This window comes from Takifugu rubripes, chromosome 3 (assembly GCF_901000725.2).
Source record: "Takifugu rubripes chromosome 3, fTakRub1.2, whole genome shotgun sequence".
NCBI classification, from domain to species: Eukaryota; Metazoa; Chordata; class Actinopteri; order Tetraodontiformes; family Tetraodontidae; genus Takifugu; species Takifugu rubripes.
Genome location: NC_042287.1, coordinates 5414649 through 5438472, shown reverse-complemented (window position 1 = coordinate 5438472; position 23824 = coordinate 5414649). Strand labels below are relative to the sequence as shown.

General features: G+C 40.6%; 1 protein-coding gene across 2 annotated transcripts in view; it reads left to right on the top strand.

The window, feature by feature from the left end:
- LOC101076480 (solute carrier family 41 member 3-like) overlaps positions 1-22333 on the top strand; it is a 30609-nt gene extending 8276 nt beyond the window's left edge. The window contains exons 1-11 of one of the 2 annotated variants that reach the window (XM_029833077.1): positions 5536-5783; positions 6645-6974; positions 7601-7708; positions 8780-8851; positions 9473-9617; positions 10872-11018; positions 12039-12183; positions 15905-15984; positions 20557-20691; positions 20827-20975; positions 21763-22333. In XM_029833077.1, coding sequence (XP_029688937.1) covers positions 6822-6974; positions 7601-7708; positions 8780-8851; positions 9473-9617; positions 10872-11018; positions 12039-12183; positions 15905-15984; positions 20557-20691; positions 20827-20975; positions 21763-21936 — 1308 coding nt within the window. In that variant the 5' untranslated portion in view covers positions 5536-5783; positions 6645-6821 and the 3' untranslated portion in view covers positions 21937-22333. 2 annotated transcript variants of the gene reach the window in all.
- The last annotated feature ends 1491 nt before the right edge of the window (positions 22334-23824 follow it).

Below are 23824 nucleotides of genomic sequence, written 5' to 3'. Positions count from 1 at the left end.
GAGAAAAGAACCAAGAGTCAATAAATCACTTTTTTGTGTGTTTAATGTTCAGTTAGTGCCTTGAAATATTGCTGGTGTCAGAGACATACAATTTATACAAAAAGTTTCCCTCTTTCAAAAATACAAATAATGCTGAGTCCTTTTTTTCACCTTTAGATGGCATTCTTTGAAAGTGGACACAGCTACCCAATGACATAGATTCCATTACAAACAAGATGTACTCGTTTGGATGCATGAACATACCCATAACACACAAAAAATGAGAATTTATCGAAAACTGCATGAAGCAAATCTGCCATACATAAAAACAGCACAGCGGGAAAGAACAATGAAGCAAAAGCGATGGAGAAGATTAAATGGCTAGAAAACATTAATGTCATTGAAATAGTGATAATGACACACAAAAGACAAGAAAAGCAACACTAAGAAAAATGTACAGGCTATTTTAGTTTTCAAACACCACAATGTTCTGTATGCCAGTCGGTCTGATGGGAAATACTAGCTGAGCACTGTACTAGCATTATATTAATTTTAGAAAGTCTATCAATTTCAGGGCTTTCAGATTGAGGTGGAAATGTGTCAAAGCCCTTTGCAGAGTATAATGTACTGTAAATAATATTTTGAAAAACTAGGGGCCTTGTCTTGCAAAGCTACAAAAAATACAAATGCTCTCTGATTCGTAAAAGTGTTGCCATGATTGCATGGAAACAGGTGATGGAATATTTATTTATAGCAGCATTACAAGTTTCAATCATAGGTTCCACCAGGCAGGCCAGAGATCCTGATCCATCATAGATTCCACCAGGCAGGCCAGAGATCCTGAAACATGACAATTTGAGTCACACTCACACATTATAAGAAATTCAACTACTCTGTTAGCAGAAGCTTTAAAAACACCACATGAATCAAAATCCCAGCTCATTTTTTGTTTCTTAAGTGGAATTCATGGTACAATGAGATTGGAGGAAATGTAGGATATTAGATGGTTTCCTTTCTTTTTATTTATTTCTTTTTCATTTCTACAACCTTTAATATCTCCAATTTCCCACTATTTGTAATAAAGCAAATTCTAGTAACGACTGAAAACTTTAATGATGTAATTTGGACCAAAAACGTTGGACCCTTAATCTACTTGCAACTAACTCAGTGTCAGCTCTGCAATGGTAACGTGCTTCTGTAAATTTGCAACATGATGTTCTACTCACAAAACATCACTGCACAAAAATACGACATTATATTACTGCCACTCTCACTGCCATGAATCCTTAAAAATGCAGAACTTTCTTTGGTTTTACCTTCAAACCTACCTGATCCCAATCAGTACTGAACTAATGTTAGGGTTTGTCCTATGAGGTAGGGAATAGAACTATAATTTAGGATTTAGTGATTAAAGTTTAAAGACACAATCTTGCTAGCTATGCTGCCTTTAGTATTTTGTTCAGTAAAACATTCTGATTCATATTAATGTCATATTATTGTTTTTTATTAACACTCATGATCCTCACCCTGCCTGTGTTTGGCATCTCCTTTTAGTGCTATACATAAACTGTATAGGACAAAGAAAGAGAGAAAAATGCTTTTGTTGGTTTTCATTGCAGTAATGTGTGTAGGATAAGCAGAACAAGCATGTAAACTAGATTCCCATTCCCTCCAGGAGATTTCTGAGGGGTTTATGAATCTGAATATTGGAATGGATGTAGTTATAGGCATACTATAGATCAAGTTACTAAAAACTTAAATAAGACCAAGACTTCAAGCACATCAGAGACAGATCCTCACAGACCACCATGTTGTTTTCGGCCAAGAATAACCTTTTTTTGTTTTGTTTTTGTTATCTTACTCATGGAAAATTTGCATTCATATTTTTTGTCTATCTTTTTAACCCTGCTTCCACCTAGTGGTGACATTGTATAAGTTCACATAAAATTTGGTAACCGCTGCTAAAGAATGAAAACCAGTTGAAAAAGGGATTTGGCAAAAAACCCCTCACAGGCACCATTTTTGTTTACCTGAAAATCAAGTATCTTCAGAGCAGCTCGTGGCTCAGAGGAAAGGAAATGGTCTTGCAAAGGACTGTTGCTCTTTTAAATCCCAGCATAATGTATAAGCTGGCATCCCAATGAGGAAGGCACCCAATCCCTTTGCTCACCACTGTGAAGTGCAGCCCACTGAAGTCAAATACACTTTCACTATTTGGTGTGTGTGTGTGTGTTTGATCAGCCCCTCCTGGGCTTCCACCTTATTGTGGTGGAGGGGTTTGCGTGTCCCAATGATCCTAGGAGCTCCGTTGTCTGGGGCTTTATGCCCCTGGTAGGGCCACACATAGCAAACAGGTCCTAGGTGAGGGACCAGACAAAGGCGTCCACGTGTGCACTTGGCATCAGGACGCCTTAGTCCGCAGATCGATGATCGACTTTGTGGTCATGTCATCGGATTTGCAGCCGCATGTTCTGGACACCTGGGTGAAGAGAGGGGCAGAGCTGTCACCACCTGGTGGTGAGTTGGCTCTGATGGTGGGGAAGGATGCCTGACAGACCCGGCAGACCCAAAGGTATTGTGGGGGTCTGCTGGGAACGCCTGGTAGAGTCTCCTTGTCAGAAGGAGTTTCAACTCACACCTCTGGGAGAGCTTTGACCATGTCCCGGGGAGGCGGGGGACATTGAGTCTGAGTGGACCATGTTCCGTGCCTCCATTGTTGAGGTGGCTGACCGGTGCTGTGGCCGCAAGGCGGTTGGTGCCTGTCGTGGCGGCAATGCCTGAATCCGCTGGTGGACACCAGCGGTGAGGGATGCCGTCAGGGTGAAGAAGGAGTCGTATCGGGCCTTATTGGCCTGTGCAACTCCTGAGGCAGCAGATAGGTACCGGCAGGCCAAGCGGAGTGCAGCTACGGCGGTTGCCGAGGCAAAGACCCAGGCATGGGAAGAGTTCGGTGAGGCCATGGAGAATGACTTCCGGACGGCTTCGAAAAGGTTCTGGACCACCATCCGGAATCTGAGGAAGGGGAAGCAGTGCACTGTCAACACTGTATAGTGGCGATGGTGTGCTGCTGACCTCAACTCGGGATGTTGTGGATCGGTGGAAGGAATATTTCGAGGACCTCCTCAATCCCACCAACATGCCTTCCAGTGAGGAAGTAGGGCCTGGGGACCTGGGGATAGGCTCTCATATCTCCGGGGCTGAAGTTGCCGAGGTAGTCAAGAAATTCCTCGGTGGCGAGGCCCTGGGGGTGGCTGAGATCCGCCCAGAGATACTTAAGGCTCTGGATGTTGTAGGGCTGTCGTGGTTGGTTGACTCTGCAACATCGCGTGGTCATCGGGGGCGGTGCCGCTGGATTGGCAGACCGGGGTGGTAGTCCCTCTTTTTAAGAAGGGGGACCGGAGGGTTTTCGTCCTGGACGTGGGATGGTGGACCAGCTCTACACCCTCAGCAGGGTCTTTGAGGGTGCATTGGAGTTTGCCCAACCAGTTCACATGTGTTTTGTGGACTTGTAGAAGGCATTTGACTGTATCCCTCGGGGGTCCTGTGTGGGGTCCTCCGAGAGTATGGGGTGTCGGGCCCCCTGATATGGGCCGTCCACCCCCTGTACGATCGGTGTCAGAGTTTGGTCCGCATTGCTGGCAGTAAGTCGAACTCGTTTCCAGTGAGGGTTGATCTCCGCCAGGGCTGCCCTTTGTCACTGATTTTTCTGTCTATAAAAGTTATGAACAGAATTTCTAGGTGCAGTCATGGTGTTGAGGGGGTCTGGTTTGGTGACCTCAGGATCAGGTCTCTGCTCTTTGCAGATGATGTTGTCCTGTTGGCATCATCAGCCCGTGACCTCCAACGATCACTGGATCGGTTTGCCGCCGCATGTGAAGCAGCTGGGATGAGAATCAGCACCTCCAAATCCGAGGCCATGGTTCTCAACCAGAAAAAGGTAGAGTGCCTTCTCCGGGTCAAGGAGGAAATCCTGCCCCAAGTGGAGGAGTTCAAGTACCTTGGGGTCACGAGTGAGGGAAGAATGGAGCAGGAGATCGACAGGCGGATTGGTGCGGCGTCCGCAGTCATGCAGACTCTGCATTGATCTGTTGTGGTAAAGAGAGAGCTGAGCCAAAAGGCGAAGCTCTCGATTAACCAGTCGATCTTCGTTCCTACCCTCACCTATGGTCATGAGCTTTGGGTAATGACCGAAAGAACAAGATCACGGGTACAAGCGGCCGAAATGAGCTTCCTCCGTAGGGTGGCTGAGCTTTCCCTTAGAGATAGGGTGAGAAGCTCTGCCATCCGGGAGGAGTTTGGAGTAGAGTCGCTGCTCCTCCGCGTTGAGAGGAGCCAGATGAGGTGGCTTGGGCATCTAGTTAGGATGCTCCTTGGACGCCTTCCTGGTGAGATGTTCAGGGCAAAGGTTAAATTCCACCATGTCCATATGGGTCACTTTAAAAAAAAAAAAAAAAAAAGAATGAAGATCATGCTGTTGTCATATATCAACAATAATGTGTAAAAACGAGGAACAGTTTGAATAGAGCTGATAAACCTGCTATAACAACAGTAAAATGTGGCCCAAACCACTTTGGTAGAGGCTTAAATTTTGCTGCTGCTTACTGGTATCATGAAAACAGCAATGGGCAAAATGATTTCAGGAAGCTACAAGTAAAATAATTAATTTCCCTGAATGAGATACACCACTCTACTGCTTCCTCCAACCCCAGCAGAGATTTAAAAAGACATGGGGGGGCAACAGGCATAGCATAGTCTGCCAATGCTGTGAAATCCAAGATGGTGCGCTGTAATGCATGAGCTCTTGACACAATGCAAAATGCTTGAGCAACTGGAAAATAATGTAGACAACTGAAGCACTGCTTTAAGATACAATAGGCAACCTGTCTGCATTTGCTAAGTGAGGCATTTGCATTGGAATACATACCAATCTCACATATACACACGCATACAAAGGCAGTTATTCCTATAACTCACATGTTGTTGCTGTTGTCCACATTAGCCATGCATAAAGTTTATAATCTTTGGAGATAAAAGTAGGATAAAAAAACCCCCCCAACATTCCATGTTTTGTGAATTCATTTCTCAGGTGTTTTCATAACAACAGTCATAATGTGCATTTATTGTACAATAATAGATGCATCATTTCACTTAACTTAATGGCACATACATTCCGCGCATTATGTCATTTAATTCTTCACTTTAGCGCTCTACAGGACATATGACAATCATTTCATCTACCCCACTGTTCTGATTTTGGTTTTGCTCTGACTGTTTTGCAGCGTCGCTGTCACCATTTCGAAATGAAGCGTATCTGTTTCTGTTCTAACACCAAATTCGGGTGATTTTCCACTACGATCGCGGGTGGTGATGAGGTTGCTAATTTGGGATTAAACAGTTGTATTAAAACACAACCAAATGTTGACGCATTAACATCGCTATTGCAGTGCAAATAGACACGTCTGCATTTTTCGTTCTCAAGGGGGCGAGGTTACACGCTGTCACAAAGCTCTTCCTGTTCTTGACCAATAACGAAGCGCCTGGTCTTGCAACCCGGGTTACTTGGGCTATAGTATTATGGTATGTACAGATGGCTGCCTCAAGGGGAGGATTTGATGTCCACAGTAGATTGTGTGTATGTTGCGGTTCCAATATAATGGTACTTTGGGCTGTTTACAGGTTTGGAGTGATTTAGGCGGTAACCATTTTGTGTAATATTTTTATTAGTTTATCTCGGTTTTAGTGTTATTTTGCCGAGGTTTTTTTTTTTTTTGCAGTTTGTTGTGACTGAACCATCCACTGTCCAGGTAAATGATGCTGAATGGGTTTTTATGTTGTTCAGTTTGAACATGTGGGTCGAACCCGTTTTAGGTGGTGTAAATATAGCGTGACAAGAAAGTAAAAGTTTGACAGACGATATCAGGGATACTGTTCTTCCGAAAATAGTAGGAACGGCTTCCAGAGACTCGGTCTTATTTTACTGTGTTGCTATGTCTTTTAATTTTTGCATAGTTACTTATTTAAACATAAATGGAGTTTCTCAGCTGTGTTAATAATATTTTTTTTTAATGTACTAATTCGCAACCTCTAAAACCAAGTATTACGCTTATTACTATGTTGTGCACCAGTGAAGCACACCAATGGTCTCTTGATTAGAGTCATAACATTAGAAAAAAAAGTTGTTTTACCCCATAACCCTAATATGGTGGGGTTATCATGTGGGACGTTATTGTTCTGAGCTTGTGAAATAAAAGTGAAATGATAAATCACAACGTATGAAATGACATTTTTGCATTTCCTATTTGACCAGATCCAGTTAAGGAAAGCTTTTATATAGAGACATATTATTTTCATCATGGATTCATTTTACATTTACAATACTTCTTGCTCTGTGTCAATCATTGGCTTTTTGGCTGCTGTTTTGTAATATATTCTAAATTGTCATTGAAAACACAATTCTTGTATGGCAATCAAAACGTTCAGGTATATTTACATACATTCCTTAAATCAAGTTTTTTTATGTGGTAGCTTTGTAGTCTAAACAAATCAACTTGAAGTTATTGTTATCATTAAAACAATAGTATAGTATTAATTGTAGTTTCTTTAGTTTTACAATTTTAATTCTTTATCATATGTACATTAACTGGAACTATTCATCCATCCAACAGCTTCCCACTGTCACCATGATTGAAGATTAAGCCACCACAGCAGATGCGCCAGAGGAAAAGAGTAAAAAGTCTCACTCCAAAGGGAAGAGCCCAGGGGGGGGTAACAATGCCCACCCTGTCTCACATTACAGACGGCCATGATGACCTCCTTTTACCACCCTGTACTGGAAACCCCCCATGAAAAAAAAACCAGCTGAGGTGAAGCGAAGGGCATCTGTTGCCAAAGTTGAGGAGGAGTCGTCATTCGCAGTCTGTCTTCAGGTGCTGTTTCCCTTCTTGCTGGCTGGGATGGGGATGGTGATGGCTGGCATGGTGCTACACTATGTACAGGTGAGCACAAAATTTAGAGAATTTAGATTTAAATTTCTGGTTCATTATTAATTAAATGGTCATCCATTTCAATGCTCCAATATAAATCAAGTTTGTTCACCTTTTCAATGATATGCCTTGACCCATATGAGTCATACAAGTTGATAAGATTTTGATCAAGTTCAAATTAACATTTAAATAGATTAACACATCAAGTTCGTCAGGCTCAAAGAAATGTACGTAATTGAGTGAATATGGCACTGGCTGTTTTTTTCTTTCAAAAAAGCATATATATATAGCACACACACACACACACACACACACATATATATATATATATATATAATGTAAGCCATTTAATTCCTGCCAAATCTAGATGTATAATATCAATAAGAGAGCAGACCCTGTATTTATTCATAACCCGCTAAACCTGAGCACTATGCCTTGATGTCACATGATGCTCAGTGACTAGTAAGCAGCAAAAGTAGGCTGATGGCTTTGTTATGTACTTGTTTGCATCAGTAATGCATTAAGTTGAGAGGGTGGAGATGGTGAATATATTTGTATGGATTTAAGATAATTTGGTATTAAAAGAGAGACTCTGCAATTCAGGTGTGCTTTTAATATTGTAATTGTGTGTTTTCCAGCACTGGGAAGTTTTTAAGGTGATAACTGAAGTATTCATCCTGGTGCCTGCACTTGTTGGACTGAAAGGAAACTTGGAGATGACCCTGGCTGCTCGCCTCTCAACTGCTGTAATATATGTTATTTTTTGTCTTGATTAATAAGCTTTGTCCAGAATAGAACAACAGTGGTCTGCTATATAATCAATGAATTGTAGATACAAATTACAAATTCCTTTAGTGTCATGAATATATGTGGCTATTCAATTTTTCCATGCATAAAATACACCCCAACTATTCAAAATTGTAGATTCAAAGTGTTTATTGCCATATAAAAAAGTAAGAAATGTGCTTTCTTGAACATTGAAATTCTTCCTTTGGTCACAATAAATGCGATAAGAAGAATAGATAACTACTGGTATATCATTTAGGAATAGCATATAGGCATACCAAGAGTAGCACATCACCTGTATGTGCAAACCGAAAGAAATAGTCAGTGTACAATAAATGGATATTTTGGTAGGTAGCAAAGGCAGCAGGTAAGAATACATTTTACCTGCCAACTCTGTGAAAGGGGAGTAGTGCAACATCAACTGAATGTGCAAACAATGAAATTTGCATATAGAAATACAGCATTAGCACAATTGTGTAAACATACATTTAGAAGTACTTAATTAGTAATCAGTTTTATTTCTTTTTGGGTAATGCAATTTCTTTTGCTGTTTTAATATCTTAGGGTTCCTTACAGAGTGCATCATATATTTGGCAGTTGTACACATATAAAAAGTTTATAATCAGGTTGTGCAGTTATGGTCTTGGTTGAATCCTGGGTTGTGCCTTTCTATGTGGAGTTTCTATATCACATAGTGCCTGAATAGCTTTTCTCCAGTTGTCTCTCACTTTCAACGATGCACTTTTTTCCTTGAGAGTTAAAGAATTCTCCAGGGTGTATGTGTGTGTGAAAGTGCCCTGCAGTTCAGTGGCAATTGATTAAGTAGACTCCTTCCCTTTACTGAAAATGGGAAACTACAATTTTAGAACGATCAACATATCACTAACTAATGAAAATTAGCACACAGGCTCATTTAAAGAGAACTTTACCATATTTTTTTCCTGACCTCTGTACTTCAGAAAATCATTTTATTATTTAAAATTTCATTTTAATTCAGTGACTTCTTGTTCTCCACATCCCCATCGTTTTAGGCAAACACAGGCCAGATGGATGATCCTGATAATCAATGGACTATGGTATTCAGCAATCTGGCACTTATACAGGTAAAGCCCTGTGTCACAATAAAATTTATCGAGAATAGATTTATTAAGGGCATGTTTGGTCTCTTGTAGTTTGTAATCTGGACTCATGAATGTTTCATTATAAGCATTGTCTAATCCAGTTTAAAAAAGTTTAAAATAACGCAGTCATATTTAATATGTGCATAATGTTTATTCATAATGTTATTAACATGCATGTAGTGACTATATTATCTTATCAGATACTAATATTTTTTTTAATACAAAATTTTTCATATTAATTTTCAGTTGACAGGCAAACTAAAATATATCCAAAAATGAGAGCTTTATCATGATGACAGAAATAAAGTGATTAACATGTATGTTAATCACTATGTATGTATATTGACTTTAACAAGAGAAATGTCCTCATCATAAGGAAACACAAGAAGTTGCTAGAAACAATATTTTCAAAGTTTATAATAAATATTCTGGAGGTGATAACAATTGTGATAGGAAGTAAATACAATTTATAACTTTTAGTGGATGGTAAATCTATATTGCCATTACACAATGTATTATTGCAAATGTGATCTGACCATGTTGTAATATCAGTTTTATTGCCTTTGTTTTGTAGATTTATAAATCTTTTAAAATGTTCTATAGGTTCAGGCAACTGTGGTGGGCTTCCTTGCTGCAGTTGCAGCCATTGGTTTAGGTGCCGTTTCCAGAGGAGGCGTTGAATTGGATCAGGCTGCAGTCCTTTGTGCCAGCAGTATTACCACTGCTTTTGTAGCTGCTCTTTTCTTAGGTAAGTGAAAATTAACCATGGGTTTTCTATGCTCTCATATCTAATTTCCAATACTAGAAAGGTTGCTATCATAAATTCTATAACATGCTAAATCATGTTATCAATATGTAACATGCAAATTAAGTGTTCTTATAAAGCATTTAATATAGTTTATCATTACGTGCATGGGTTAGTTTATATACGGCGCCATGTGACCTATAGCTATGAGCAAAACAAGGTTTTAAAAACTGACTTGTGTCTGTAATAATTATTCTTTTTACTGTTATCCGGAATCAAGACCCCAAATGCAGACACACACGACCGGGTGAGGTTGAGAATCAGTTTGACTGTGAATCTGATTAGGAACAGTGAGTGAAGCTGGAAGCAGATGAACACGGTCAAACTGGAGCAGGCTGGGCAGCGCGAACAGGCATCCGAAAGGCGATCTGCGGAGAGACGAATTATCAGTCTCACACTGGAAACAGAAATGAGGAAACAAACTTGCACATGGGGTTTTAGGAGTCAGGCTGTACCACAGGGGGTTAACAACAAATTGGCAATGATGGGAGAGTTGACCAGGCTTTTAAAGAGAACAGCAGGTGTGGAAGATTGACTGGAGATCAGTCTCAGGTGTGTTTCGATCGCCCGACGGGGGAGAGTCTGGAAGCCGCTCTGCCTAGCCTGAGAATAGACAGACAAGGGAAACAGACAAGACAGAGATGGGGAGGGGGAGAGGGAAAACACTCGGGACTCCTAACAGACAGTCATAATGTCCTTTAGCTTTGTAATAGCCTCATTGTAATCAGGGTGATTTTGCAGGTAGTCAAGGACAAGACCCTATGAAAAGGGCTGGGTAAGTGTTTTTGTTCAAACTAGTGATGCTGGGTCTCCTAATTTTTTCACATGCTTCATCACATTGAAACTTCTGTCTGAACTTGTCTGTCTGAAGTCTAATTTAGGTTTAATTTTCTTTTAACCTTATAATTGGATAAGGAAGAACTTTATTGCCAAGTATGTTTTTTACACATACAAGGAATTTGACTTGGTGTTGGTCAAATTTGCCACCATATAGCTTCCCAGTATCCCCAGTACTACAATTTAAAAGATGTAATTAAGCCCATTAAGGACTTTAATTAAAAGTAAAGTCCTTAATTGTGCAAGTGTTGTTTGGTTGTCATTTTGCAATGGCTTAATCTTATAATTAGGATGTCTAGGCTGGTAAACTATGCAGTATCTCCCAGAACACCATTTTTTTAACATATTATATTTCCACAGGTCTGGTGATGATTGCAGTAATCATTGGATCTAAAAAGGTTGGGATCAACCCAGACAATGTGGCCACACCTATTGCAGCAAGCTTGGGTGATTTGATCACACTATCTCTGCTGGCTGGGGTCAGCAGCACACTCTATAATTACATAGGTGAGGACATTTTTTCAAAGAGAGATGGTAATCATGAAAAATCACAATTATATTGCTGATATTAAGAAAGTGACTTGTCAAAGATGTGTTTTTTCAAACAACACAAGATGGCAGCAAATATTCAACTCAAATTTATTTAGAGCCTAAATTCAAATATTGTTTGCCTGGAAGGTCTGTACAGGCTGCACAGTTGAGACACCTTCCATCCTTCGATCAGGAAAACCAGGTCAGGAAAAGCTTAAAAATTGTTTTAGGGAGAAAGAACAAACCTGAAGGAGAGCCACAGATGAGGGATCCTTATCCCTGGGACAAACAGACGTGCAGTAGACACCACATATACAGTGCACACCTTTCTTTCTTTCTTTCTTTCTTTCTTTCTTTCTTTCTTTCTTTCTTTCTTTCTTTCTTTCTTTCTTTCTTTCTTTCTTTCTTTCTTTCTTTCTTTCTTTCTTTCTTTCTTTCTTTCTTTCTTTCTTTCTTTCTTTCTTGAAAGCTGTTCAGTGGCCCAGGTGCATCTTCAGACGTCCTCAGATGGAGCTCTGAGCTATTGGTCAGCAAGAGAGCTAGGTGCAGGTTCATTACATGAGCATTCGGCAGTCTGAAAGTATAGCAGAGTGATAAAGCATTTCTGTGTTGACCTTAATTATAAGGTGTGTCTGCCTCCTGAATCCAGACTGGGAGCTGGGGCTTAACAGCTTAAGGCCCCTGTATAACTTTTGGAAACCTCAGGAACTACATATTGATTTCCCTATTTAATATATCATTATTTGTCCAGTGAGTAAAATTATGCTTTCATATTGATGTGAAAACTTTTTTTTTCTTTTAAAAAAGGCCAATTATACTGGTCACAATTTTATGTATGAAAGCAACAAAAGGAAAACCATCTAAGGGGGTTGAATACTTTTAATAGGATTGCTTAATTAATATATCTATATTCAGGAAAATATTTCATATGTGTATGGTAATGTTTGATTTTTAATCTTTTTTTTTAAATCTACACATATCTGGTCCTTTCCCCAGATACATGGTATCTGTCTCCTCTGGTGTGTCTGGTCTTCTTGGGTCTGATCCCAGTCTGGGTGGTGGTGGCTCGGCTGAGCCCACAGATCCGAGAGGTTCTCCGCTCAGGGTGGCAACCTGTTATTATAGCTATGTCTATTAGCAGGTATGAACTTAAACCTTCATTTTATTGTACATTTTAATAATTTAATTCCTCTTCATAATGGTGTTTCACTATGAGGCACAGCCTCCTGCAGCCCTGACAGAAGAATTTATCTCAATCCACCACTCCTGGTTTGCTATGTCCATCTGCACCTACTAATAGTCCCATCTATTATAAATGGTGAACACAAATAACACTCTCCTAATTCAAAACCACTTTTTACTTGCGAACTTATCTCACCGAATGGATCTTTGCTGGCTTCCATCACCAGGCGCTAGTTTCGTTGCATTTGCAAGGCATTCATGGTCGAGAGCCTCAGCACCCCACCACACCACACTGCTGAACACAGTGTAACTACAGAGAAAGACAAGAACATGGCAGGGACAGCTTCAAAGACTGACTACGACAGCAATGCCCATCCCTGTTTTCCAAGGAAGATGTACTGGAAAATGTTCTCACAGGATGAAGATGACATATTGTTCCAGCTTCTCCCTGTCTGTTGAAAAAATAAAATGCTCAATATTTCTAACATGTAAAATAATTTTGCAGAATGAATAACAAAGGGGCCAGACGAGTGGTTCATTTTGAATTCCTGTTTGGTGGAAGAGAACAGGTTTTGCAAGACAGCTGAAGAAATGCATTTGTACCCTGTGAACTGCTGGAATTTCTCCAATGAAAGAGAATACATTTTGCCTACTTTTAGAATGTTGCTATGTGCAATTGATTGCGGTGAATTCTATTAACCTGACTCTGTTTTTCCTGAGTTGTTGACCGAGCTGTCCAAGTAACTGCCTGTACAGCAACAGGTGGCTCTATCCTGTTCTCAGCATAGCTCCACTGCAAGGCAATGGATGCCCCCGTTCTCCTGCCAATGCCTCCAGTGGAAGCCCCCACATCTCTGCCTAGGTAGCACGAGCCAGCTCTTCACAGCGTCCTCCTGGGGTCCTCCAAGTAAGCCCAAATGGTTCCAGTGTGCATAGACTGAAAGGTGATATGAGGCAGCCACCCTTTTCGGACAGAGCTCTCAGTGCTTGTTCCACCCTCACTGCCTACCATGCAGAGTGTTTTGGAGCAGAACCCTGATGCAGGGGATGAATTTGCAGTCATTGTTGACTTGTTCCTCCATATCCAGCACATCTCAGTCCACGCCACAGGTGAGGTGATGTGACCTTGAACTATGAGGGCGAGATGGAACAGCCACACTGGCTTGAATTACAGGAAGCCTGATAACATAGGAATCTACATGGCAATCATCTTGTGGTGCATCTTCAGCTCTCCATTCACAATGTAGCAGAGATGTAAGGCAAAGATGGACAACAAAGACCTGACATATTTCCCGCGCAAAGCACCCATGCCTTCACCTCCAGTGCAGGGCAAATCCTTTGGTCAAGCTGCTTGTAGCCCCCACATCTCAGGATTACAAGGAAGGTGCATGGAGCTGGCTGGCACACAAAGTCTCCCGCCCTAACTGCAGTGTTTTTACCATCACCGTGGCCTCTGTTTCCCAGTCACAGAGGAAAAAGAGAACAGCCTGATAGCCTTCCTCTTAGGAGTCTTCCTCCTCTGTAAACCCTGTATGCATTCAGTTCACCTGGGGAATACCTGTACGGTACTGAAGCCCATCCCCATCTTTTTACCTAAAGTAGTCGGTTCCTCTCCCAGTCAGTAGCAAGCACACATGCTGGGTCTAAAGTTGTACACACTTATGTGAACAGGGCACAGCACATCAGGAGTGGTCAGCTCTTACAAGCCCAGGGCACTAGCCCACGGATGGTGCAGTCCTTGAGTCTTAACAGGATCCCAAGGATCCTCCCCACTGGCCGGTGCTTGCTTTGTAGGCTGTCTGGCATTAGGGGACCTACCATATCCCATAGGAAGTGTTTTCTGGGACTACTAGGTGTGGTGTGTGGATGAACACCTTTCACTGGCCAATCAGGATTGGAAGATTGAGATAAATAATTCTGTCAGGGCTGGCTGCAGGAGGCTGCATTCCATATTAAGTCACCTTGTTCATATTATTCTAAGAACTGCGGCTATGTTAGATAACCAAATGTTTAGTTGACTGCTGTTAATGCTTAAAAAAAAACAATGAATTATCAAAAAACAATTTATTTCACATTTGATCGACCATATACAAATAACACTACATTGACGTAACAATAAAGGTAATAAAACACCAGTGGGGTAAATATTTATTTGGGTCCCTGCTGAATTTGTGAGTTTGCTTGCCTATAAAGAATGTTTCCCAATGTTTTTCGTGAATTAACCCTTCATGAAGTTGCTATGGTTAACCCAATGGTTACAGTTGCTAGGCTTGGTAAATTTGCCGGTTCATTTGGGTTAGTTCATTCAGGCATGTAAATGGGGATTTTTCAGCATCTTCGGTGAAAGATATTAAACATATGAAAGATCTAGATTCATAGTTCCCAGGGAGAACTAGACAGAGGGACTGCAATATGCATTTGAGAAATATATTCACAACATTATCGGCAAAGTAATGTTGACGAAGAGGACGTTAAAATTGTCGCAAAGATTCACTGCTCACTTGTACTTGTCTTGACAAATTATGTACAGGACTGGCATATTGGAATAAGAATATTGTTGCATCACAAGGTAAATCAATACGCTGTTTTATTTTAAGCTTAAGCTTTTTAGTTTTGCTATCTGATATGTAAGCTTGTTGCTAAATGGTATGTTTTCCTTTTGTTTCAGTGTATCGATGGTAAAACATTAACTTTTAATTAATACTCTACTACTACTGTAGCTAACAACTGGGCTAGTTACCTTTAGTAACTTAGCTGGGAAAAAAACAAGAGGATGTATTTGGCTATGAGTAAGTTTTCCCGTGCTATTTAATCAATATTCCACATTTCTCTGGTTTTGAACGGTTTGGCATTTCACTCCGGAAGTGGAAGATTGCCAGGCACTTGTGTCTTAGCTACTGGTGCCTACATATGAATGGTCAGTGGTGGGTCTAGGGTGGGACTTAGGGAAGTATTTGATCCCCTACAACTCAGTCAGAATTCTAGCTCCGACAGATTGGGTTGCATACAATCAGTAGATTACCACTACTCATAATCTCAACCTGTCATGTCATGTATAAAGCATAAATTATTTGAATGAAATTTTTTTTAGCTCTGCCTCTGTTTTGGACCACAGAGCAATGCAGATGCAGCCGGTGTATTATAGGGGCTACTACCATGAGCAAGACTAAAGACCTGTCAAAAGATATCAGGGAGAAGATTGTAGACCACACAAGATTGGAGTAGGTAACAAAACCATCAGCAAAAGGCTTGGTGAAATGGTAGCAACTGTTGGTGCCATTATTTTAAACTGGAAGACACAAAATGACCATCTTTGACCTAGGTCTGGAGCTCCCTACTAGATCTAGCTTCCTGGAGGGATAATTAACAGCACAAGCGTTTTATTTATCACTACCAAGTCCTTATTTATGATGTTAAGGATAAAATACCTATTTCACTCCATAAAATGCATTTTTTAAAAACTTTAATACTGTCTGATTTAATTCATTTGTCTGATAATGTCTATTACAGTGATAATCAGATTACAGACGTTGTAGTTTTGAAACTGCAAACTCTCAAATTCAGCAGGGGATCAAATAATTTTCTCCACTGTAATGTATATGTTATCAGTTATATTTTTTGGTTGATTTATTCCAACATCTGTCATCTATTTCTGTTTGCTTTTGCTTTTACAATTTCAGTTTTGGAGGCCTTATACTGGATAAAACAGTGAGTCATCCAAAGTTTGAAGGCATGGCAGTTTTTACTCCTGTTATTAATGGTAAGCTGAATGATGCCACGAGATAAACTCTGTGATTTGAATTTTAGACAGTGTTCGCATTATCTATGCTTAGAGTGATGGTTGACTTCTATTCAAAAGTTTAGGCAAGCATTTTTTTCACTTAAGCCCCTTTCACACTGGATGGTGGTTCACGGGAAAATAGTGGCTCGGCTTGCCTGTAATGTGAAAGGCATCCTGCATATTCCCGCTAAACAAAGTTATTTATGGCAATATTGTCAGCCTGGGAGCCAAGTGGCCTTAGTATGAACTATGCAAATTTATAGTTATACAGCCTCTCAGCCCTGGCTAAAACTCCTGACTATCTCCAGCTCTCCAGCTAGCTGTGTCACTGGTGCCCTTCATGTCCTCCACTGGTGTCAAAAGGAGCTGGCAAAAACAAGCAAGCCATGGCACATTTTTGTCCAACTGCACACCTCTGACTGAAAATATTACGCTTTTTCCTAATAGTCTCAGTTTATTTATAATCTTTGAAACATACCATTGTTGGATGAACACAAAGCTGATATTCCAGCAGGACTTTAAGGCTCCTCTGCTAAGTAGCCTAGTCGCTGGAGCAATAAATTTGACAAAATAGTAAAATGTAGCAACAAATTCCATACGCCTTTGCTAATCAATGCTCGGACATTGTTCAATCTGCATTGATCTTTGTAAACTTTGCAAAAGGACCAAAATTGCACCGACTACTGCTGGCAGTGTGAAAATGACCAAATGCCGTGCATAGGCGGGTTCGATGGCATTAAAAAAAAATCCTATGTACTAATTACAGTGTGAAAGCAGTATCAGTTGTCACAGCTGCAGGCGACCCCGCCCTTGAGTCCTAGTTCGCCCCGTGCACCTGTGGCGAATCATCGCCATCACGAGCCGCTTTTAATTCCCTGTGCTACGCTGCCTCCCCGCCAGATCGTCGTTTGTGGTTCACATGACTTTCCAGCGTTTTCCTGCTTGCCTGTCTGCCTGGTCTCGACCCTGCATGTCCCCGACGATTCTATCCTGCCTGCTCCCCGGTAAATTCTGTCTGCCTTCTGCCTGGTCTCGACCCTGCCTGCTCCCCGGTGAATCCTGTCTGTTTTCTGTTCCTGATAATAAAGCTGTGTTCAGTCGAACTCTGGTGTCGCTTTTGGGTTCTCGTCTGGTCCGTGACAATCAGTGTTCAGATCTCATTCATTTCTGCAAGTTAAATTGAATGGAACAACTATTTGCGTGTAATATGTGTGCTATTCTAATTTAGAATTTTATGCTTTTGATTATGCTGGTTAAAAAGAATAATTACTTTTGCTCCATAAATTTTGACCTGTGTCATAACTTACAAGGTCCAATTATTTTATTTTATTTTTGCTTATCCCTGTGTGAAGCTGAGCTGCATAGTAATCAGTTGACAGCACAGTTCAGCTTTCTAAACAATAACTACGTTGTTTACTGCCTTTTTACTGCCTTAAACGATTCTTTTATGTGCCAACACACAAGAGAGCAACCCCTCCTTGATGGATTGTATACACTACTGGCATCCGAGGTAACCACTTTCATGGACAATACAGTGCCCATGGACACCACTGCGTCAGGGCTCTAGCCTGAGTGAAGTGGTCTCATGCTGAAATTCCCGCATTTGAAGACGGCCAAGACCGATGACGTGGATGGCTGAAGCCATCAGACCCAGTTACTGAAGACACAGTCGATGAAAGTGCAAGGCTTATTAAAATTAATATCAAAGCACAAATTGGAGAAACTAACATCACAATTTAATGTGGACTATTAAATATTAGATCTCTTTTGTGCAAATCCCTGTTAGTGCACAACCTGCTAGCAGATCATACATTGATTTATTCTGTCTAACTGAGACCTGGCTTCAGGAGGAGGAGTATGTTAGCTTAAACGAATCTACTCCTCCTACCCATCTTAATTATCATATTCCTTGTGTTACTGGTTGAGGAGGGGGAGTGGCAGCAATCTATCACTCCAAGTTATTAATTAGTCCTAGACCAAAACATGGTTCCAGTTCATTTGAAAGCCTGACTCTTGGCATCACCCATCTGAACTGGAAGACAGAAAAGCCACTTCTGTTTTTAGTTGTATATCGGCCCCCTGCAGGACCACATTCAGAGTTCCTCTCTGAGTTCTCTGATTTCTTATCTGACTTGGTCCTTAGAACAGATAAAGTCATTATCATTGGAGACTTTAATATACATGTAGACGTTGTAAATGACAGCTTTAGAAATGGCTTCAATTCATTACTTGAGTCAGTTGGTTTCCTCCAGCAGATAAACCAACCAACTCATAGATTCAACCACATCCTGGATCAAGTTCTAACTTATGGTGTTGAGGTAGAACATGTGTCAGTGTTCCCTCAGAACCCACTCCTGTCAGAACATTCTTTGATAATTTTTACATTTATGATTAAGGATTGTTCTATGCTCAGAGCTCAGTCTTACTATGGCAGATGTCTTTCAGATAATGCTGAAGCTAACTTTAAGGAAGCGATCCCTGTGCTAATCCCAGGACCACTGTGCTTCTCCAGGGATCAATCATTATAATCTTAGCCCTGCAGAGGTTGACTCCATTGCTGAAGGTGCAGCAACCTCACTGAGAATCAGAGGAGGTGTGCCCCGTGGTATAATTCACACATTAGGACCCTCAAGCAGAAAGTACCATAGCACAGAAAAAGCACTTCTTAAAGTTACTAATGATCTTCTTATAGCTTCAAATCATGGACTGGTTTCTATGCTGGTTCTGCTGGACCTCAGTGCTGCTTTTGATACAGTTGATCACAGCATCCTGTTACATAGACTGGAGCATGTGATTGGTATTAAAGGGACAGCACTAGACTGGTTTAGATCGTATTTATCAGATAGATACCAGTTTGCTCATGTCCATGGCATTCCCTCTTCATACAGTAGGGTTAGCCATGGAGTTCTACAAGCTTCTGTACTTGGACCAATCCTTTTCACCTTGTACATGCTTCCCTGAGGAAACATTATTCTGCAGCATGGGATAAGTTTTCATTGTTATGCTGATGACACTCAGCTATATTTATCCATGAAACCAGAGGAGACAGAGAAGTTAGTGAAGCTCCAGACCTGTCTTAAAGACATAAAGTCCTGGATGTCTTCAAATTTCCTCCTCCTTAACTCAGGAAAGACTGAGGTCATGGTGTTTGATCCTGAACCTCTTAGGGATAGATTAGATCACATGATCACTCTAGATGGTATCTCCTTAACATCTAGTCTCTCTGTGAGGAATCTTGGAGTAACTTTTGATCAAAATCTCTCCTTCAACTCACACATTAAAACAGTCTCTAGAAGTGCCTTTTTTCACTTGAGAAACATCACAAAGATCATGAAGCTACTGACGCGGCATGATGCTGAAAAGTTAGTCCATGCATTTGTTACTTCCAGGCTGGACTATTGTAATTCTTTATTATCAGGGTGTCCAAACAACTCTTTAAGAAGCCTCCAGGTGATCCAAAATGCTGCAGCCAGAGTTCTGACAGGTATTGACAAAAGAGATCACATTACTCCTGTACTGGCATCTCTTCATTGGCTGCCCATTAAATTCAGAATAATTTTTAAAATTCTTCTTCTGACCTACAAGGTCCACAGAGGCCTAGCTCCATCCTACTTGGAGGGGCTAGTGATACCTTACCAGCCCAATAGACCGCTCCACTCTCAGAATGCTGGTTTACTTGTGGTTCCCAGAGTTTCTAGGAATAGAATGGGGGGCCGTGCATTTAGCTACCAGGCCCCCCTGCTATGGAACCAGCTCCCTGTCCAGGTAATTATATTGGATCACCACAGGGCATCAGAAAAATAAAGCCAAAGAAAGGGGGGGGTGGGGTGGAGGAGGAAAGAGAATCGGATTAGATCCTAACATGGCAGCCTAGGACAACATAACCAAGATGTTGGGAAAAGGTTAGATGACCTTGTTCTTAGTATTATTAATAGTGTAGCTAGAACAATGAGCAACTATATAAAATTCTATAGCTGATCAAGGCTATATCTTTAATAGATTATATGTTTAAAGATTTTGACAACCACAAGTAAAGCAGAGCAATATATAAGGATGATATGGTGCTAATAACTTTTCCAGATTCCTCACAATCTGACTGGAGGTAAAAAAAAAAAAAGATGATGCTGATTACATAATCTATTCCTAAGGAGCTTAGGTCCAAATACAGTCACTTCGGTTTTGTATAAATTAAGAATAAAGGTTTGCATTGATACAAATTTAGTGTAAATGCAATGGCTTGATGAGCATTTTGCTTCTTCTGTCTTGAATGTGTGAATGCACATTCAGCTTCATTTATGCACTTAGAATATAGCTTGATACTCAGCATTGGAGCTGAGCCGATAGCCCTGGATGCACCTTGTGTCTGAAAGCTTCATTATAAATAATGGATAATGCCCTTTCCCATGTAACTTCTGATCCCATTTTAGCGGTGCTTTGTTCTGATTGACTATATCCTTTGACCACAGCGAACCACTTCCTGAATTGTTTTTTAATGGGTGAAATAAAGGTGTGTAATTTTGTTTTTCTCTTTGTCTTCTGTCATCTGTGTAGGAGTGGGTGGGAACCTGGCAGCTATACAAGCTAGTAGAATCTCCACCTACTTGCATTTCTGGTCCACTCCCGGAATTCTGCCATATAAAATGAGGCAGCACTGGCCAAATCCTTGCATTACCTTCTTATCTTCAGGTAACATCACCATGTACTGTAAAATAGCCCATCCGAAAGTACCTCAGACCATCTTTAATCTAGCCATCTTTGATGAAGTGAATACATTAGCCTTTAATAAGCCACTGTTGGACTCAAATTTATTGTGTCTCCAAGGGGTGAACTCCAGATCAGCACGGGTGTTGCTCATGCTGGTTATTCCTGGACACATGGTCTTCCTCTATGCCATCTCTCTGCTACAGGGAGAGGAAGCACCTATCTCTGAAGCCTTCATTGTCTGCTTCCTATTTGCTGCTATGCTGCAGGTAAACGTATTTGCTATTGTAGGTTAGCTGTTTATGACATATCTCATTTGGTGACAGTTAATGTTGCACGTTAAAAAAAACAATCTATCATCATGGATTCAATCTATTTGAATCAGTTGTTGGTTAGTTGTTCTGGCTAAGAATTAGAATTTACATAAGGGCATACTAAGAAAAAAAAACCAAGATTTTCTTTGGTGAAAGAATTGTTAATGATCAGCAGTGACACAATGGATTGTTTTGATTATTATTTACCGTAAATTCCGGACTATAAGCCGCTAGTTTTATTTCTACACTTTAAACACTGCGGCTTATTCTATGGTGCGGCTTATTCATGTTTTTTTTTGTGACGCCAAAAACATTTTGCCTGGCAACAGTAGACCAACAAAATTGGTGAGAGGTCCAGATAGAGGTCCAATCAAATAGTATGATAGTCAAGCGCACTATCACAACTATTGTGAATCAGTCATTTTTACTAACCCTCATCAACATGGAAAATACTAGAAGAAAAGCAAATGATGCGACTTTTAAGTTAAAAGCGATCACTCTGGCGGTTGAAGAAGGAAATCGAGCTGCCGCATGTAATCTTGGCATAAATGAATCAATGGCTAGAAGGTGGAGACGCCCGCATAAAGAACTCATCCAAAGCAAAAAGACAACAAAAGCTTTTAGACGTAAACATAGCAGGTGGCCCGAGCTTGAAAACTTTCTGGAAGACTGTACCTCTCTGTTTGGGAAGCTAGGTGACCATCATTTCATCATTTAACTGCAGCTTATCTTCTCTCCTTAGGTCACCATCCTCCTATATGTTGCCGACCTCATCATCCGCCTCATGTGGAGGTTGAGAATGGACCCTGACAACTTCTCTATCCCTTACCTGACTGCCATGGGTGACCTTTTGGGGACTGGCTTTTTGGCCCTCTGCTTTCACACTATCTCACTGGTTCAGAGCTTTGCCCTCTGAAGCTCCACAAAATCTTTCTAACAAAATTCATAGCCAGTCTAGTTACACCAGTTGTAACAAATATCAGACAATAAAACTTTTTCTGAGGCATGTTTTGTTTACAATCATCAATAATATAGACACAGCCATTAAACATTGGTAAGGGTTTTGCTGCTTCATCCAACTTTTAGTTTACTGAAGCAACAACTTAATGTAAATCTAAACTTCTGCTCAAAGTCAGTGAAAGTCAGTCTTTAACTCACTTTTAAGGTACTACTTTTGGCTTCTTCAGAGAACTCCATAGCACCTCATCAGCATAGCAGTACATAAGCCAAAAAATACATTATATGTTTAGAAAACACTAAGAAATCCCTGGTGAGCATATTGTACATGTGGTAAATAAACATTTTACACAGAACAACCTCTAACTGCACTACTACTTTTACATGTTTATTTTTTTTACATTCTTATTTTTTTTACATTCTCGTTGATTTCTTTAAGCGTGTTGGCTATAGTCATCAGGGTTGAGGCAATTTTATCAAGTGTGTTAGCCATCCTTTCTTGATTGTTCAACACGGCGTCAGAAATCAGGCGTGGAGAGGCAAGCTTTGGGCATTTCGCTTTCGGCATTTTGCTGTTTTTTGCTCTGTCTACAGGGCCGCGCTGCAGTTCCTTTTATGGGCATTAGTGGGCGGTGACCTATGCTAATCGTATGTTAATTAGACTCACCTGGCACGCGCTCTCAACTTATGAGTAGATGGCATTCATCAATCTAAGAACACAGTTGTGAACAATTCTGAGGCTTATGAACGCGTTGATGAATCTGACGTAGGGTTTTCTTAAGGAACTTCTTAAGAACAACTTAAGAAAGAATCTAAGAAGATTCTTAAGAACATATTGGTGAATGAGGACCAATGTTCTCAATATCCCCAGTCTGTGGAAGAACAGTGGAAGTGGACACTTGATCAGGTTGTGAGTGGCATGAAAGAAGAGGATAGGGAGAGAGAATTGGATGCAATAAAAAAGTTGTGGAAGGAAGCTCAGAAGCAAAAATACTTCCCCCTCCAGAGGGGAAGGTTAATTTAGCTGAAGCATTGTGTAAGTGGGAGTCAGAAATTCATACCATATTACAAGATCATCTGGATAATCCAAAGTTAGGTTTTAAAGCAGGAAAATCATGGCAAAAACAGGGTAAGGAGTTAAAAGATAAGCTTCGAAGGATACATGTTGTGGCATGTGCGGCAATGCACAATTGCAAATTTAGGGGGGTCTTACTAGTGCCCAATTTAGAGAAGCCTCCACTAGAAGATCCAAATCAGACACTGACACTTAACACCACTCTTTATCCATCATTACCAATTACCTCTTCTCCACCGCCATATCAATTGCCAGTTTTGACTATTGACAGTGGTCAGTTAGATGTGGACAGAGATGAAGAAATGCAGGAGTTATGTGAGACAGTGTGGGAACTTCAGAGACAGGTTAGAAGGATCAAACAGGGACAGGAAGAGGTTAGAGATAAGTTATGAAAAAATGAATTTAGAAAGGAATGTCAGGTGGTTCGCCCTAAAATCTCCCAACAAACTACTTTTAAAAAACAGGACAGTCAAAAATCTGCATTAAACGTCTTTAAAACACCTAGCAATCAAATAAAACAAGTGAAAAGAGCTGATGCCTCAGGACGATTTGCAAGGGCTGAGCACAGGGAGGAGAAGGCAAGACTGATTTATGGCAGTGATAAAGAGGAGAGTGAGAGTCAGACAGACATCCTCAAACTTCCAGCTATATTTATTGGGGAATTTGAGCTTCAAGGGCCTGTTGAATCTCAGACAGAATTATATTAAAAAGACCCAGGTTCACTTATGGAAAATTATGAATCAGAATCAGGGGATGAGAGTGACTCTGATTA